The sequence below is a fragment of the Crassostrea angulata genome, chromosome 5 (genome assembly GCF_025612915.1).
Source record: "Crassostrea angulata isolate pt1a10 chromosome 5, ASM2561291v2, whole genome shotgun sequence".
Classification (NCBI taxonomy): domain Eukaryota; kingdom Metazoa; phylum Mollusca; class Bivalvia; order Ostreida; family Ostreidae; genus Magallana; species Magallana angulata.
Genome location: NC_069115.1, coordinates 18,437,134 through 18,457,699, shown reverse-complemented (window position 1 = coordinate 18,457,699; position 20,566 = coordinate 18,437,134). Strand labels below are relative to the sequence as shown.

The following is a 20,566-nucleotide window of genomic DNA, read 5'->3' as shown; positions in this document are numbered from 1 at the left end:
ACATAAAAACGTATTGCATTGTTACACAAGTGCCTGGCTATAGTATAGAGTCTTTTGTTCAAAAAATGAGTCAAAATCAAAAATATCAAATCCCCCCTTATCTGAACGATAGCAAAACCCTAACTCTATTAACAAAGTAAAATATTTTTAGAGAACTAGTTGGTCGTGGCCATATCACCACATGTACTATATTGTTTCCTCCTTAAAGTGAAAAAAAATTGCATAAACGTATAGGGAAATATCAAAGTTGTCAACATTTTAAAGTGAAAATATATTGATTTATTTCTGTACTGTATATTAGTTTATCCCAAGTGGAATATTTTCTTAAAATTAAGGTAGTTCTGATTGGCAATTTGTTATAATAACCCAAGCTCCATAACGAGAAAAACACATTTTTAAATGCCGACCAAGGTTACTCGATGTTGAGACAGCAAATATAAAAAACCTTACGTTTATATTCACATGATTAGGCAATTGAGACACAAAACAGAGTTGAGAATTAAAATACATGTACCAGACTGAGTTAACATTGGTGTCCCTTTCTTCTTAAAAGAACTTGCTATAACACATGAAAGGAAAGATGCAAAAAAGGAATTTTATATTTATTAATAAGATAAATATACAAATACTAGTATGTAGAACGCAATAGGCATATGAATTTAAGAGTCAAAATCAGCAAGCATCGAGCATTTTGTGAAAAATATGGAAAGTGACATAAAAACAATAATGATTAAAACACATATAAAGATAATTAGAATGAAGATTGTATTAAAAATATTTGGGTAATTTTTTTATTATTGGTGTTGTTACTATGGAAACCACGTGCTTTTAGACTGACTGATTTGTACTTCATTTTAACATGACATTTTTTGTATATACAAATACAACAGAGGCGGATCCAGCAATTTTGAAAAGGGGGGGTTCCAATTGATGAAAATCAATACATGCAAAATACATTATTTGTCAATAAACAAGGCCTTTTGAACGTTTTCCGTGCGTAAATTTAATGAACATTTATCTCATCAATATCTATTTCACATCTATTTTAATATCAGAGTGCACTGCATTATTGAGCGTTTTGGTTTAGGTAAGGAAGATTTGGATAATTTCCAGCCTTTAAAAAAAACCCAAGTTTACAGCAATGAGAACGTGTGTCTATGCTATGCTTAATAGAAAGAAACAGTAAGAAACCAAAAATAATTCAGACTTATTACGACAAGCTATTATAAAAATGAATTTTTTGGTAAAAAAAATTTATGTCTTTGATGGTTAAATTCTAAACTATTTATTGACTTTGATTTCTATCGGTTGCCTTCTTAAATAAAGGTCTAAATGATAGGATATGACAAAAATGGGGATAGTTTATCTGCTGAATAGATGGAACATGTGAAATACAATTGTACAAGCAATAGTCGTCCCAGGGAACTTGATGTGACCTCTGTATAATGGGTGCGCCACATCTCCCGGCACTTGTACAGATGCGATCTTATTCAGGAAAGTTTTGAAAACTTGTGCATTTTCATAATGGTTTATATATAAACCCCTTACACGGTATTTTGTAACATAATTTCCGATTCTTGGAAAAAAACCAAAAAAGGGCTTTCTTTTGTGTTTCATGTGGGTATGAAGGTACGGTATAGCTAGCATTCCAGAAAAATAGCATAACTTGCATAAAATTAACTATAATCCATTTTTTAACGAAATAGAGTAGACAATACATTGTAGATGTTAGAGATGTTATTATAAATCTGTGTTCTTAGCGACACTGCTTAGTTTATTTTTTTTAAATTTTCCACATGTTTACTCAAAGATGTGAGCACTGGATGCTGATGGGGAGTATCTTTTTCGATAAAAAAAAATCGTTAGGGTTTTTTCATATAAGAAATACATGTACATGTAAATTACGGTGCGTTGTAAAAAATTCTTTAAATTAGCAATTTTAAAAGCATTTACTTGAAATAATTACAGTATTTATATTATAAATGGGGACAATTGCCTTTAAATAGGCATTACAAGTTTTCAAAAAAAATTATATGTCCCAGAGAAAGGGGGGGTTCCGACCCCCGGAACCCCCCCCCTCTGGATCCGCCAATGTTGTTACAATATTATGTTAAATTATCTTAAAACTCTATCAATAATTTTTTATACTACAAAACACTTTGCTGTAATCTAAACATTATTAAGAATTTACATTTACTTCATCCTTCGATATTTATACCCGTTTTATCTGGTTAATTTTGTATGCAAACACCAGTCAATTTAGTGCACTTTTTATAAAATTCTACAACCATGTCAAGGTTAACAAACACTGCATATTTATATAATGACATTTATTCTAGAAGAATCAATTAAAAAATCTTTAGGCAAATCACCTGTTTATAAATAAATACCGATTTTATACACCTGGAAACGTGCAAGTTTTACTCTAATAACCTCCCTTTAATATGACTCTCTTACGAAAGGAGGTAAAAACGGCATTTTGTTTACATTGTTTACATCCAATATTTCAACGGAGCTGAAGTGAGACGACTATGGATTTTAGCTTCTGGATTATAGAAGTGTTAATTTAGTTCATAATCATGGTAAGTGACAACTTTTACTGGTTTCTTATTTTCTACAAGCAAACATTTCTTTAACGGGAGAAATAGTGGATGCTGTAGATCTTCGTGAAAATTCGGATTAACATGTCAATGCACACAAGAGAAATAATAGTTAAAACATGACAAAGAAAATTTATACGTGATTGCTTAGTGTACATAGTGTTTGTGCATCAAGGAAAATGACCAAATTTAAATGAAAAATATATCAACACACATGTATAGACTATGGTAGCTACATGTATTTTGGTACATGTATTATACAAGTACATGTTTAAATGTATCTTGTGTGAATAATTGATCAGTCTTCTTATTATTCTATATGTTGATAATTAATGTTGTATTAATATAAAATCAACTATTTGTACCATATTGCTTGAAAAAGTCAAGATTTCTTACCTATATTTTATGAATTATAACAGTAAAATACTTTACTGTATGCGTTTTCCAGACAATTTAATTAAATAGGGGATGGAAAGGTGTATTAGTTGTAACAGGTTCTTTGTTTTATTACAGACAACTTAGTGGGTTGTAAACAAAAAATGTGTCACATGCAAGTCAAATGAATCAACTCAAATGAGGATGGACACAAAAATCTACCATGTCTACACAAAAATTGAAATATTCACACCAGACAGATCAGAGACAATGCTTGAAATATTTAAATTTTGCAAAAAAGAGGGTGAATGTGAAATTGCGAAAAAACAGACCAACAAATGCAACGAATTAAAAGTAAAGTTGACAAGGAATGATGTTCTTTAGCAGAATTTCTTTCATCCTTGAAGATAAACAGCTATGTTAGCCACTTTGTTCCACAGAGAAAAAGAGCTGGCTTTCAACTAAAACTGAAAATCCTATTAAATAGAATTCAAAAACTATATATAATTATATATAGGAATATTTGGGTTAAATACAAATGTAAAAAAAGTATTTCTGAACTATTTCCAAGCAAATGTATGCCTGACTTATACTCAGTGTCTACTTTTGAAAATAAAATGTGTTCATTTGTCAATTCTGATGCATAATGATTTATTACCACTTGATCATTTGAATTGTTGAATTATTTTCATTGAAAATTATTACATCTTGAATACATGTACAAGAAAATGAATGATGGTAAAAAATAAAGTTGATATTCATAAGATTTTTTTTATTGGTGTTTACTTTACATTGTTACATTGTTGTTAAGGAACTCCATGTTAGATAGAGCATTCAGCAAGTTCTGCAGTAAAAGCAGTAATACAGGTTTATGTCAAGCTATTTGAACTGCCCTGATCACATTGACAAAACCAAGACTAAATAGGAAATGAATTCATGCATATGAATATATAAACCAACAATTCACAAATTGATATTAAGGCTACTGTACTATCTATATCAGCTGACTGTCAAAATATTTCTCTGAATCATCTTGATTTTAATTACAAATTTAATTATTTAAATTTTTTGCAGACCAATTCAATTTTATGCAAAATAATTGATTATTAGATTTTGAAGAAAAAATATTTCCCCATCCTAATGACAAAAAGTTTAAATACTGATCGAGTTGGGAGAGGGAGAGAACACTTTTTAAATGTGGCTTAGTAGATCAATTCTTAAAGTAAGCATATACATATATTGTTGATTGAATTTTTCTGTTGAGACAATATTTCTTATGTGAAATTCCTGCATGCGTGGGTGCTGGGAAGGGGCGGATATGACCAATTTAACTGAAATAACTATTGTCATTTATTTGTTATAGTTACATCCAAATAAGTTTCGAGGCGATATCATTGAAAAAAGAAACTATTGGGGACTGTGTTCAACTATAAAATCTTTATAATAATCAGATAAACATCTAAATTGGATATTTCGCCTTAAAAGGAATAATTCAGTTACCTCCTTGATTTCTTTTTTTGACCTTCATTTTTTAAATAACATCTCTGCACATACTTTTTCATGCAGCAATGTTTTTTTCTGAAATATACATATATTGAAAAATGAATTATGATGACCCCCCCCCCCCCCCCCAACCATAATCTTTTGGTATTTCATTTTATCAGAACAACTTGAAATCTCTTAGACATGTTAGAGTAGACTGGAGATTCAGTATTACATATAAAGATGAAGAGCATATCTTTCTTCTAAACTGGGGTCACTTTAAATAATTATGCCCTTCAGAGAGCTTTATAGGTGATAGACTTTCAGTATAAACTGCTTCAAATACAAAGAAAAAGCCTGGAATATTTTAAGCCATTTTTTGTAAGAATTTTACATTTAAAGCCCTCTTTCTAAGCATTTATATATGATATCTTATTTATGAATTGGAAAAAAATTATCAAGAAAACTGCATTGAAATCATAAGAAATCTAAACATTCAGAAAGCTTTTATTTCAAATCACACTTATTATTAAAAGTTGGCTAGTTTAAAGTACAAAAAGGTCAGGAAAGATGCAACTTAAACAAAATATATATACATGTATTATATATATATTCATTTTATATATACATTCTGACCATCATTATAGTACTTAATGAAAAACAATATTGGTATATGATGTTATTGTTCCCATTTTTTGTCAAGAATATCGAAGTCATATTTCATCATGTTGAGAATTGCACTTTTAGTACAAAAAGGTCAAATCAAATGAACTCAGAGGGTAAAACCTTACCTCCTTCCCTTGCTTTTTTTGTACATAATATTTTGAATGACTGTTTTGTATACAGATTTTCACTAAATTTATGATTCAACCACATTGAGGAGTAAAATACCTCATTTATAAATGAAATAAATATTTTACCTTATATTTTCCCTTACGTCCGTGTGTCTATGTTTTCTAATTTTAGATGAAAATGAATGATCTTTAAAATGTCATTTAAAAAAAAATCCTTTATAAAATAGAAAATTTGACTTATTGTGCATTTTTAACCAGGGAATATTTTAAAAATAAGGTACAATATGATCTATTCAATTTAATAATACTTGGTTTTTATGTTACCTTTAACCCTTTGTTAAAGCTTAAAATGCAAATTTGATATACTTTTAAACCTTGTACAACTTTTTCCCCTCAAAGTTGCCTTTGGATTTTATTTTGCATATATATAGTACAAATGATCACTAACAGAAATACATAATTGATTTTTCCAGCAGTGGTTGTAGATTTTTCATATAAAGTGATAAAGATGTGCAATTTTTGAAAATTGATAAGCGTCTAAATGCATGTTCTCTTCCTGTTGTCATGGCAACAATTACAATGAAATATTTTAAATTTTTATTTTTTTCTAAAAATGGGAACAGTCAATCTAATAATAAATACAAAAAGCAAAATACTATATAATATCATGTAAAGGAATAATTTACGTAGATGTTTAGCTAAAATCATTGTTTTATTTTCAAAAGATTTGTGCACCCGTAACTAAGGAAATAAATTTCCTTGGATACCAGTCCCTTACTATGACAAAAATCATTGTTTAACAGTGTTTTTGTGTGAAGTAGATTAAAATCTATAATATACAATCAGCTTTTCAAAAAATAATTTTTCCACTTTCCATGGAATGCTTGATGCTTGTTGATTTTTACTCTTAAAAACATTTTTAAAAATTCAAAATAATTTTGTTGAGAAACAGCAATTCTTTAAAACTGATTTCGTTGTTTCAGAGTTCAAGTTACCTGTTAAAAAGCATTATTAACAAAAATTTATACATTGGAGTAATGAAATTTTAAAAATCAATTTATTTACATTGATAAGAATACAGAAAGTTGAATTGGCACATAAATAGCAATATTTTATTACTCGTTTCGGTGTAAATTAGATATGATACACAATATACTATTAGTTTGTTGTTATGAAATATATATAACAGTCACTTCAATGGCATATACTATCATGTTATCTACATTCATTCATTTTATCATATTTACATTCGCAAATATGCTTCCTAATATGAACCTTTACAAAAGTAAAAACATTCAATTCTGCTCACTTTTTAATGGGTTAAGGGGTCATATTGTTGACGTGACAGTGAATCACCGCGCAAGTTTATGGTTTGACGGTTGCATAACTGTAGACATAAAGGCCAGGGTGTGTTTGGAATTTTGAACAATTTACCTTCAAGTGTGAATATAATTAATAAACAGGGAAAAAAAGTTCACCGGGGTATGAGCCTGGTTAGTGCATGATCAAATCTTCTGAGAAGCTTTTCGAGCTTCACAGGTTTGATCACGTGACCAAACTAATTTCATATCTCGGTGAACTTTTTAACTTTTTGAAATATTCATTTTTTTTGGGGGGGGGGGGGCTGTTTTTGCATGTCATATGAAGATTATTTTAAATAACCCATTATAAAGTACATTTAGATGTAAATCTACCATTCGATAAAAAGATCTTTTAGAGAATACTTCAAAAAAGAAAAATAAACTGCCTTCTTTTACTAGTAACCACATCTTTGCAGAAGCTCAGAAAACATATGTACATTTACAACTGATCCTGGTGTAAACGAATATCTTTTGTAAATAACTAGTATATTGTTAACATAAATTCGTTTTGATTTGAAAACAATTCAGGCAGATACATAATGTTAATGTTTAAAACAAAATCATTTTGTTTTGTTTCATATAACATATTGTATTTTCTTAACTTTGCCTGTTTTATACTCGGCAACAAAAAGGTTGTCTCTGTTGTTCACGCATAAACCCAGTGGACCTTGTAGGTCACAGTTGTCAATATAGCAGAGGAATTGTCCGTCCTTGTCCAGGATGTGGATACGGTCGTTGTTATAGTCTGCTGTCAGGATTCGACTCTGGCTGTCTGTAGTGATGCCGACTGGTTTAAACGGGTCTCTGGTGTTCATATGAGAGCCATTATAAATAAAGCGGAATTTTCCTGCCTGACTGACCACCACTACTGCACGAGCTTCATTGTCAGCTACACAAATATCCAAGTTCTTGTTCTCACAAATATATTTAGGCAGAAAGTTGGATGAATAAAGAGGTAGACCTTTGTCATTAAATTGAATACTTTGTACTTCTTTGGTATCAGAATAACGTACAACTTTAGTTTGTTTCTCATCATCACTAACACAAATGACAAGAAAGTCACCAGAGGAAGCACTACAAACACTTCGCGGTCTCCATTCCCATAGTTTGATCACTGTCTGTATTTCTGTATTCTTCACTTTGTTCACAGAGTTATCACTGTAAGCAGTATAAACTAGTTCACCCCTCTTTGTCAATGAAATGTCCCATGGCTTATGTCCGGACTTGGTTTTGATAGACTGAAGCATGTTCCCTGTGGTATTGTAAAGTCTTATGACATTGTCTTGACCACGCGTCCATACTTCGTCATCATTCTGACATGCGACACTGCATAATCTATAGAGGTCTCTATATTCGGTGTTTATAATTGTGATGATAAGTGGTTTGTCAATTAGTTGCTTGTCCGGGAGAGAAGATTCATCATCGGAAGAATCTGGTAGGTAACGTTCTTCTGTTGTAAAAGATAATCCTGTCAGAGATCCAAACCGTTGCTGAAGCTGTTCATTATCAATCTTATGAGGCGTCAAACTTGGCAAAGTTACTGTGATTTTAGGAGGCAGTCTTCTGAATTCAGCAATCCTGGATTTGTAGTCAGAGATAAGGCAGATATTATTCGAGTTCAGTAATTCTTTTAGATCAGCAATAATCTGAGTGATTTCAGAAATACTGCGTTTGATTTCATCTTCCTGTTCTTCTAGGACAACCAAGTGTTTGGATTCCATTTCATTCACTTCAAAAATTAGTTTCTGCATTGCAATGTCTATTTCTTTGTGCATGTCTTCTTCACGTTTGCTAATAGCTGATGCCAATTTCTGGGAGTTTTTGTTAAGATCATTTGTCTGAACTGGGATGCTAGATGCAATCTCTTGGTATTTAGGAAATATGGAATTTTCTAATTCTTGCAAGTCTCTGTCTAATTTCTTTTTCTTGTTCTCTAGAAGTTTTGAAATTTCAACTAGTTCGTGCCCGTGATGTTCTCCAAATGAAATACACTGCAAACAAATAGGAATGTCACATTGTTCGCAGTGAAGTTCACATAACTTTTTAGAATGTTTAGAACAACTAGGAGCTAATCCACGCTTTTTAAAAACGACCACTTTGTGTTCCGAGGACTCATCTAAGATATGTTCCCCTGCACAGGTTTTACATAGATGTATGTGACAAATGTCACAGTATAAAGGGGGGATAGGAGTCTTACAAAGACGACACCGTAAAACATCCTGGGCACTAATGCGGGGGTCCATGGCCACCTTAATCTTTAAACCAAGAGACAAATAATTATTCAGTTCATAAATAACTATAAGTATTTTCATATCATAAGTCTTAACCTTGCAATGAAAACAAAGTAAGTTTACCAAAAAAGGTCTAACACATTACTAAATGTGCAAAATATTTATCACAGATTATCTCTTCATTACCAGCTGTTTTTATTAAGTTAAAATAAACAAACCTTATATACGTTCAAAAGGCGCATTCACAATCATTTCTTCCTTGTCCTTGTGGTCTTATCACGTGGTTTATTTGAACATGAACACAAGTGCCCTTTCACCTTATTGAAACATTTCAGTATCGAGAACTTAATATATAAAATATCGCAAACATGTTTTGATAGATATAACAATGATGAACAAGACATAAATTACACAGGGCGAAAAACCATCTTTAAGCAAGTCCTTAAAGGTGGCTTAAAGGTGGTGTAAAGGTTGCTTAAGGTCAAGGTACCTACAGGTTTATAAAATTTAAAATATAAATTCTTTCCATGATGCTTCATAACAATAGCTTTGTTTGATAGTGTGTACCGGGACAAAAATGTTTGGTAAACACAATGAAAAACCATGTTTTAAACGGTCATTTTTTTTATTAAATACGAAGAAAGTAAGGGACAAATTTCAGAGTGTTGTTCATTTAAAAAAAAATATATATATATATCTAGAATACCTACAGTCTCTCCAAAAACAGAATTCAATAAGCTCTTGACCTCCTCTTTAAAATGATGTCAAATTGAATATAGCTATCAGGATTACTTTCCCATTTATTTAATATAGAATGTCAAGATTTAAAGTTAGGTACCAGTTAGGTACCAGTTTTAGACAGGGGGGTCTGGGGGAGGCTACTGGATTTTAGAGATTTTGTAGGTGAAAATTAAGTCTTCAGCTATATAAATATATAAAACAAATATTTGCAAAAGTTGCAAAAGTTGTAATTTTACTGAAGTTTTAAAACAAGATTAACATTTAAACTTTGTTTCTTGAAGAACAAATCTGGAAAATATTTGAACTCAAGCTCAATTTTGAATGGCTGATTGATGCAGGATAGGATAGATTAAATAGAAAAATTTTATTCTATCTTTTATTATGTATCTTGTATTCTGCATTCTGTATCCAGCATTCTATTTTATTCAGTGTAAGCTTAATGGCAAGCGGCCTTGTACTCATTTTCGTGCATAATATTACATATGGGTTACTTGCATTATATTACAGCAAAAGCTAACCCTAATGTCCAGATAACTCCTCCTTCAGTTTTTAAAATAAGAAGGTTTTGTTTTGCAGATCAATTGTACATATATCAGAGATGTGCATAACTTTTTGGTTTTTGATAGTTTTATGAAAAATAACAGCGGAATCTTTTTTTTTTTTTTTTTTTTTTTTTTTGCGAATATAGGGTACCCTTATTATTAATATAACTCCTCCTATATTTTTTTCAAGATCGCTTTTGCATACTAGACTTTGACCCGTGCGTGCAGGGGTTGACATTGCACATTAAATCGAAAATTTATGAAATAGATACATCGACACACCTATTGTTGACTTTAGAATAACCAAGTTTTAAGCTTACAATAATGCTATCAATTTTACTTTATTCTGCTTTATTAGAATAATCTAACTGTGTCTCGGGACAGGCTTTCACTACGATTGAAATGCCTCCCATATACACTTTATATACTAGAAAATTGCAGATCGAATCGCCCCGAATATATTTTAGTAAAAATTAATGAAGTTGCATTGAAATAAAAGTAAAATTATTTATAACAAACCATTTTGAGGCTGTATATAACATTCATTTAAAAATTTAATTCTATTCTTTAAGATTTTAACATTTTTTCACTAACGTTTTTTACTCGCTTCAAATTTACACATCACGTTGACATTCGAAACTTCAGGGATTTTTCATAGTAAATGCACTGTTTTAGAGTTATATCTCGTATTTTCCTCTAATATTTAGCAAATTTCCAATGAAAATTTACACATACGTGTATTATCGTGTCTTAGTTTATCCATGCAAATGTGATATTTTGGAAACATAAACTAAAGAGCCTCCCGTGATTTAGCGTGAATGTAATGCACATGCGCAAGATTGTAAATTCTATAAAATCCAGATGATTCGCGGAATTTTTTGAGAATTTTCTTTGATTATCAATTAGTGAAGGTTGATTGAGAAAAATTAAAAAACAAATTGGTAATTTTAAGTACCAATGTTGTTTAAGATATATAAAGCAAAAGACAGTACGCTTCCGATTTATCGGTATTACAGCCCAATAATTCGAGTATACTATTTTAATATAGTAGTATATGAGATGTGCATATTCAAGGATTTTGATTTTTAGCAATTTATGCGGAAAATACCAGCATATCGTAATTTTATTGTATAATATTTCAGGAGCTATTTGTCAAAAAAACTCCTTCTACAGTTTTCAAGATAAGATCTTGTTTCATCTTCTTTCGTTTGCAGATCATTTGTTTAAATATTGAGATGTTCATATTACACTGGGGCTGTATTTATCCTGACGCGAGAAATCCGGACGCTTAAGTTAACGGTCAATTTTATTTGGAAACAGTGTTAATATGTTATTTTGTTACATATATCCGGAATTTTGCGTTCCGGTTCCGAACGGTTTGCTTTTACCATAAATCGTTTATTTATAAATTTTGCCTCATTTAACCAGACGGTAAAATTTAATGGTACTCCGATTAATACAATGAAAACATTAGGCCCGTTAATTGAGATTCACGCATTTTCACCTGAAAACCCCCATAAGTAGCTGGTATAAATACTCTGATTCATAAATCACAAATATAACGAACATTGCTGGTTAGACAGAATTAGTCACGCCTCACTGCAAGTGGCTTGAGTATCTTTACACTGTGCACCTGTCAAGTGACACCACTTTTTAAAACACTTCTCTTCTCCAAAAGAATAATAATAATTATAAATCTGGAGCGCTTTTCATAGTTTGTGGTATCTGTATTCAAAAAAGGTTATTTTTGAACGAAGTTTCTCACGAATGCTTTGTTAGATTAAGTTGAGACCTGAAGTTTCGGAAGAAAACAATAAGGAAAGCATTTCAATTGATCAGAAGTGCATTGTTGGAAAATTGACGTGTATAGATATACCGTAGATTGTTAAAAATCTAACGTTAATAGGCCCATTTTACACTTAGACACAACATATTTAGCTACATGTTGCTATTATTATAGTTTGGTTAACATTTCCTGACTAAAACAATATGAAGCAGGGTTGTCCTGTATTAAAACGGGTGAATATCAAAGGAAAATTCTAATTTTTGTTATTTTGTATGATGGTCAATTGCAAAGAAAACAATATTAACACCCATTTACATGTAAACATATCAATAATCAGTTATGACAGAAATAAACTAATGTTAGATATCTGGAAGCCTTAACTATCCGGACGATTTGACTTTGAAACGAAATAGCTCGGATAAATGAGGCTTCACTGTACTCAGATTTTATCTGGTTGTAGAATTTAGTCATTTCTTAACAAATTGTTGCATATAGCGTATCCTATTAGGACGTATAAGTCTCGTGCAGTGTTCAAGATAAAACTTTTATTTTCAGTTCTATTAGACATAACCATTAGAAGTGCATATCACTTGTATTTTGTTTGGGGAAATACCAGCTACTCGTATTGAACTTACAACCTTGTTCCATTATATTGCACACACGGTGCATCATTTGCTCAGATAACTATTCATAAATTTTTGAAGATATGAAGCCATTGTCAGTTCAATTATACAGATATGCACAATAGAAATAAAAATAATACTTTTGATAATTATGAAAAAAATACTTAAATAAAATTATGACCAGGTATATTTCGGGTTGGAATCGGTCGTAGGTAGTGTTTATCAATTCAGGGTCAACAAATACGGCATTGTTCCCACAAAAGAAAAGAAATATTACTTCAAAATTACAGAGTTTGTGTAAAAAAAAAGGGTGACCAATTATTTTTTTTATAATGTTTTTCTTATTTATATCCTGCAATGGTTTGTATCAACCTCTAACGTTAAAACACCGCTTAATGATACAAATATAATTAAGCGTTGCAATTGTAAACCCTAATGCTATAATATCAACCACTAATGATAAATCGCCGCCTAATTATACAATTTTATCATTTAGCGCCGCGAATGCAAAGCAGACCTAACGCTTAATGAAACAAGCAAAAAGCCACATCGTCAACCTGTAATGATACAAACATTTTTATAGCAAACCAAAATGTGAAACTCACGCCATTTAAAAAAAAAGAAAGATGAATGCCAGGAAAATTATACATACAGAAGGAATATTTTATCATTACTTATTATCCAATACAATGTCGTACCATACGAAACAATACCATAATGTAATATATTACACGTGACAATATATCAAATCATGATAAATTTTCATATAATTAGTATGATACAATATCATATTATATAATAAAAAAGATTTTGGAATGCATACATTAGTATACAATATCGTATCATATGATACACTATTGATACATATGATACAATATTGTATCATATAATATAACAAAATTTCATATTCTAGAATATCGCATCACATGATTGAATGCCATATCATGTCATATTCTACAATATTGTTCCATATGGTATAGTGCATTAGGGGTGTTATTTTTCTTCTTTAGAGCCACTAGATCAAATTCAGTTAAGAAGGATGATAGAAATCTTTATTACTTAATTACTTAATAAATATTTGTTATTTATTTCTTTACACCCGGAAACTGTGTGATTGATAATGTTGTCTACCGTGTTAGCTAAGATATTATTTGTACATTGATTTAAATCTCTATACATTGCTAATTTAGCCTTATTTGAACACCATTTTTGGGAGTTGATTTTAATCAACTCTCCTATGCAGTTACTCTGACAAACCGAAAGTGAAACAGTATTTGGACCACAAATCATCGCCGCTAACAAGAATTAGTTCTTGAGAATAATTAATTAATTGAAAATAATGTATGCTAAAGCATTGTTTTTCAAGGAAACATATTAATAAATACCTTAAAAATAGTCAGATTTTAAATGGTACGAACAATTTAGATATATTTTGTAGTTGTATGTATTCTTACGCCAGAGTTCAATATAGTCTCGTTCAACTCGACGCTCGACTGTCTCCGTAAATCTCCGACATGCAGAGAGTCTCTCTTGCTTGTCTGGGATTAACGGCGATAGCCGAACGTTTGGTTGAACGAGATGAGAGTTCAATATTGCTTGGATCCATAAATTTTCCAGAAATATTTCTATCACTGATACATAGTTTGACTGAATTTATTCTACCTTTATATATTAATAAAAGTCTCACACAAGGAATTAATTTTACTATATGTTACTATATTGCTTTAATTCAGTTAATTAATGAACTATACTCTCAGCATATAATTCATGAAAGAAAAATTTTAGTTAAATGCTTCAAGAAAAATTTTAGATCAGAAAAATAACGCCTTATGCGGCTTCTAAGAGAGATAATATTGAGAGTAAACATACCTAACCCCAACTACATGCGGGTTCCAGATGTTGCATCATGCGCATCTAAAAAATATTTCCATTGATTTTAGTGTGACAATTCCACTAAAATAATAATTCTCCTAGCCACTGAGTCCAAAATGAATACTATAGGCCTAAAATAAGGTGCCAAAAAAGGAAAAAAAGAAAAGAAATTCTCTATATATATGGAACTACAATTTACTATGTTAAACTTGATAGGCTTTTTCCTTGCGTAAGACATTTAATATGATTCATATGGAGTTTTATCAACATTATGTGTCAAAAAAGTCCAAAAATTCATATTATAAAAATGTGCGTTATTCAAATACAGATTAGAAACTACCTGTACTTGTCATGCAAAATAACATATCATTGATTTTGAAATAAATAAACCTCGATGAAATCAACTCCCGTCAGTTCTTCCGTACTTTGATTTTTGCTAGCTTTATGAACCTATGCTATTTGTATATACCTGTGTGCTACACGCAATCATTATCTGTGGAATCTATACAACTCTAAATACTCTTTAATGTCGGTATTTTTTTCAAAGCAATATAAAATTAGATGACAAAAATAATAACCATAGTATTTTAGGTAAGACAATGTGCTGCCTTGTGGACAGCTAATTAGATTTTTGTGCTTTAAGGTATTGTCTACTTTGTTTGTTCTTGTCAATAAATAAATGATTAAAAAAAAAATATTTGTTATTTTTCAAAGTTAAAGACACTAGAATGTCCTTCGCAGAATATATCAATTTCATTGCCACTTTTTTTACCTTGTTTTACTAAAATTGGTAATTTTTTGACAAAATAAGTTTTTAAAAACTGAATATACTGACTTTAAAGTCATGTTTGATAAAATTTCAATAAATAGCAATAAACATATGTACTTAAAATCAGTTAGAACGTTGGCTTTGATTTATGATTAACCCAACAAACTTTAAACTTCATACTTCAAAATTACCGTTTTAGACTCTTGAATTCATAAAAATACATCACAAATTTTTTTTTGTTTTTACTGCGAGGGTGTGCACTATAAATTTCACGACCTCTTTCTTACCATTTAATGAGGGATACTGTGTTAAGCAGTGCACCTATCCTCTTTTAGAATTTGTTAAATGTTTCTCTGTTACGAGCAAATAAAATAAATCCAGATTTCTTCAGTCTCTCTGATCTAAAACAGTATTTGTGACAATGACTACTTAAGAGCCGTAAAGTACGGGGGAATCTAACAAATCATGTAGATGTCATAGATAAAATACATCAAAGCATCATTAAATCAAATCAGTTAAGTAAATATATAACGGAGTTAGCAAATCAAAGCAGCAAAACAATGATATTCACGTGGTCAGTGTCCTGCATATCTTAAATTTGGTAGAAATCATTATGGATAGGATTATATATACTGTTTACATTCAATACCCAATTTCTTTCCAAAAGTGAAATAACTGCAAAACTTATATAAAAGGACATCAATAATTCAAATTTAGTTAAACTTTGTTTAAACCATCCTTTTTTGTAAATGAATATAGTAAATATTGATTTTAAAAAATCCCCTGGGTATATGTTTAACACATGTTCTGTGCTGAAATAGAATGATATACATAATTCTTTTATTTAGCCGTGTATTTTGTGTGTTTTTGCAAGTGCTTTATGAACTTAGGTATGCGATGTGGTCCATGCATATCTTGTGTTTATTTTCTTAATCAATGTCAGGGGGTTTGATGCACTTTAAGAATAAGTCTATGCATGATAAAGATATAGTCTACTATATTTAATCTTTAAAATTTTATCTTTTATGCGTGTTTTTTTTAAATATTTCTGGCCAACTAATAAACACATTTTTCGGCACAAAATTGATTTTTCAAAGACATTTTTTATTAGAAAACAAACCTTTTTCAACAGCTTTTACCATTTTTTGAACACCACAGGATCACGAAATTAGAGGCCCAGGGATCACACCGCTCACCTGAGCAACACTTTAAAAATAGGTAAAATATTGATCCCCCTCCTCCCCCTGGGTGGTCAAGATTTGAACAAACTAGAATCAAAACTACATAAAGATCTTTACACATAAGTTTCAACCAGTTCTTGGTAAAAAGATTTTTAAAGATTTTCATGATTTTCATGATATACTACTATGTAACAATTTGACCAAATCCCCCAAATCTGTGGCCCCAACCTACCCCCAGGGTCATGATATGACCTAATGTTAATACAAAAATGCATATAAAGTTTCATTATACTATTTCCTATTTTTTCCTTTGAAATACGGTGTAATCCTTCTTTTTTACACACTTGAATTTCCTTGGCCCAAAGGTGATCTGTGCCAAGTTGGTTGAAATTAACCTAGTGATTCTGTAGGAGAAGACGTAAATTCGAACAGTTTACAACAACGACGATGACGACGACAAAAAGAGGACAAATGTTATATGTGGCGGGAAAAGACGCTGTATAAATCGGCTGAACTGTCCTTGACAATTAACAAAAATAATTCTAAACAACATTGTTTATACCTCTATTATTTAAAAACGATTTTTGGTCAACGAAATTTATGCATAGCTTGCTAAACTTTTATGAATTATATTATCACGATTTTGCAATTGCATCGGCAAATTTGCCAATCTAAATGTGTCCATTTAGGTCACTTAAACTTTGTCTTTTTTTAACTTTTCACAACCATATTGTGTTGAATGATGGGCCGTTATCTCTTTTTTTTAAAAGTGTACATCAATCGAATTACAGGGAAGTGCAGGATATCTATAGGGCTATTATTTTCAGGTTTCAAATTTGAGCTGTACGGTTACCACCAGGTGGTTTCTAGGGGTTTATATCTCCCTTGCCTTTGATCACAAGACGCATCTATATTTCTTATCCAGGCGATCTTTACTGCATCCGAAGTTGTCAATGCTCCTACAAATTATTAAGGCATCAATCATCTTGATTTCAATTAAAGTATACCGATGATAAGGTATAATATATTTTCTGATCGAGTTCTCTCAGTACTTTGATGACTTTCCTTATTTGCCGTTAGCTTCCACTGGCTTCATGGCTGCTGTTAGCGGCTGTTAACTTGAGCATGGTTATAATGCCTAACAATGGAGTAAACTTTTCATAATTTTAATTTCATCATTCTGGGTGATGCAATTTCATATCAAATAGTAGGGGAAAATCGTTAATGCAAGTATAATTCATGAACGTTATCGAATATACTCTGTCATCGCCGATAAACAAAATTTTGTTTATGGTGTCTTGTATCTAAAAATTATTCTAATGTGTCGTCGCTCGTAATATTAATGAGATACATGAAAATGTAACTTGTTAAGGTGGAATAACACATCATCACGAAATGGCTGACCGCTGATCGAAACGACATTTCGTTTTATTAAAAGGATTTTATGGATTGTAACATGTTACTTAATCTATAGCCGAGTGGATAAAGTGTCGGACTTGTGATCCGTACATTCCAGAGGGACTTTTGTTGTTACTTTCTGGAGTAATAATTTTAGATATTCATTTTTTATCCCCAAACTGCAAATTTTGCTGATTTGACATTTGTACCGTTTATTTATCGTATCTTTCATTATCAAAAGATTTCCTGTTAATTTGAGTGACTTTTTCCTGGTGTGTTATTCCACCTTAAGATGACAACCACACCGGTACCCCGATACAATACGACAGTGTCTTGTTACAAGGAAGGATTTTTTCCGTAAAATATACCCCCTTCTTCCCGGTCCTTTTATTAAACTGCAGTAAAGATTACAATATTGTAAAGACTATTTAACAAATAATAACAAATTATACTGAAAAACTTTAATCGATAAGTGGGTCATTATTATACAGGGGTCACTTTTCTTCATATAGAGTGTGCTCATTTTTATCAAAATGACACTTATTCGCTATTTGAGAGAGAGAGAGAGAGAGAGAGAGAGAGAGAGAGAGAGAGAGAGAGAGGGAGAGAGAGAGAGAGACAAACAGACAGACAGACAGACAGACAGAGACAGAGGCAGAGAGAGAGAGAGAGAGAAAGAGATAGACAGAGAGAGAGACAGAGAAAGAAATCAGCTTGAAAAACCGGTATATTGTACCAATGTAAACTAAAACATGGCATGCGCCTTGTTTACAAGTAAAGAAAGAAAGAATTTTGAGCTCTGTAATTCGCTTATAACTGTACGACTGACACCCAAATTTTAGTTCATCACTAGAAATCTTTTCTAAAGCATTCATTTGTAATAAAACAATTTTAAAAAAATGTTTTTAGGTGAATGACAGTAGCCAGTATCTGCATGCTACAATATTTTAAGATAAATGCTTTATGATGACTGTCAACATCCAGTGCTTTCTGGTTGCAATATTATAAAAAATTTATACAAATGAATATCTAATTAAGACAACAATTTTTATTTTTAGATAATTATTTTCACCATGAATTGACTTTATTGAATGCCAACTGACTTTGTCAGACTAATATAATTTAACTATTTATTACAAAGTAAGTCTGTTGATATAATTTATTTCAAATTAATGGGCTTGTGGACGATATTTAAATTCAGAATATGACATCCATTTCTACTGTAATTTTGGAAAGCAAATTTGTTATTCCGTAGCATAGATCGCTATTTCGTAACTTTTCCCAGCATTTTTAGATTAAGAGGTTTAAACCATACATATTGGGTTTAAAAATATCACTGACGCTATCATTTAACGGGTATATAATAATTACATCTCTAATAATTCTCTTAGGGATAAAAAATGTTACTTTGAAAACCAGGGTACATAACTTTTGCTACGAAAAAAACCCAAAAACAAAACAAAATAAAACGCACTTTTAGAAAAATTTGCATTAAGAGATTTTTTTTTTTTAAAAATATATAAAATTTGATTTCCTTCACTGTGATTTTGTTGATCTCGGCAATGAAAAGGTTGTTTCTAGTACCCACATATAAACCCCATGGACGCTGTAAATCACAGTTGTCAATGTAGCAGATGTACCCGATCCAGGATGTGGATGCCGCGGTTGTCAATGTTTGATGTCAGGAAAAGACTCTGCCTGTATGTAGTGATGCCGACTGACGTAAATGATTCATTTGTAGAACTTGCAGTTGCACGACCAATGCATGTAAATCAAAGTTTCCTTGTCTGATAAACAAACATTCCTGTACGAGCGAGATGGTCAGCTACACAAATATCCATGTACATGATTTACAAATATATCATGTAATTTTGATTACTTATTACTTGAATACAGAGGATGTTCTTGTCACTGAACTCAATGATTTGATTCTCAGTGGAGCCAGAGTAACGCACATCTGTTGTTTGTTTACATTCATTACTGTATATAACATTCAGGAAGTCACCCGTGTAGGTACTACAGACAAAGAAAACATACGACCTCTGTACTCTGATCACTATCTGAATCTATGTTATCTTCATCTTTATTCACAGTTCTTCTACTGTTACCATTATAATCTTGGTCACCACTCTGTGACACAGTAATGCCCCGAGGCAAATTGCCTGAATAGTTCTGGATTGACTTCACTAGATAACCATTAGGGCTGTAAAGTCTCATTTTGTTGTCTCTACCACGAGTCAACATTTTATCATCACTAAGACACGAATCACTGTAAAATTCCTTATAGAACCTCTATACACAGTTATTATATTATTGATGAACCGTGGTTAATCAGTGAAAGGTCTGTCTAAAACATTTGCGAGATCTATCGAGTAGCCATGTTCTTCTGTTTTGATAGGTACCCTGGCAGTGTGCAATCGTAACAAACACATTGGATGGTAGGTATTTACAATTACAACATCAACGAACATTCAGTTACGTGTAACCATAAGTTTGATTTAGTGCATTGGATAAGAAATCACGTATGCGTTAGCCTCGCATAGCATCGTCAATAAATATACAATCAATCACCAAAAAGTTTAAATATTTATTCAATTCAAGCACAAGTGTACAGTCATTAAAACAGCATTTCAAACTGTATTGAATATGTTCACAATTGATACTTAAGATATTCAAAACATAGTACCAAATATCAGTTTGTTAGTTTTTTTTTGGGCGGGACACAAATCTAATGGATTTGGGCCTACTAGGTTTACCAATAATGTTGGCGATACGGTAAGATTGTTTATGTAAATTTTTATAGAACACGGA

The 20,566-nt window shown here is 31.2% G+C and overlaps 1 protein-coding gene and 1 long non-coding RNA gene across 2 annotated transcripts; one reads left to right on the top strand and one right to left on the bottom strand.

Annotated features, from left to right (window-relative positions):
• The first annotated feature begins 2,169 nt into the window (after positions 1 to 2,169).
• Positions 2,170 to 3,741, top strand: LOC128185803 (uncharacterized). The gene is made up of 2 exons (XR_008243844.1): positions 2,170 to 2,582; positions 3,114 to 3,741. It is a non-coding gene; the product is annotated as an uncharacterized LOC128185803 (long non-coding RNA).
• Positions 3,742 to 6,988: 3,247 nt separating this feature from the next.
• Positions 6,989 to 9,242, bottom strand: LOC128184430 (uncharacterized). Its single transcript, XM_052853884.1, has 2 exons — positions 9,062 to 9,242; positions 6,989 to 8,867 (listed from the first exon to the last, which is right to left on the bottom strand). Exons 1-2 carry the CDS (start codon positions 9,083 to 9,085, stop codon positions 7,188 to 7,190), a joined length of 1,704 nt encoding a protein of 567 aa, XP_052709844.1. The 5' UTR covers positions 9,086 to 9,242; the 3' UTR covers positions 6,989 to 7,187.
• Between the last annotated feature and the right edge of the window lie 11,324 nt (positions 9,243 to 20,566).

Excerpts from the sequence above, each read along its gene's own strand:
- LOC128184430 (XM_052853884.1), bottom strand. The coding sequence starts at position 9,085 with ATGCGCCTTTTGAACGTATATAAG. Across the intron at positions 8,868-9,061 it reads GCCTTTTGAACGTATATAAG|ATTAAGGTGGCCATGGACCC; the intron begins GTTTGTTTATTT and ends CTTGGTTTAAAG.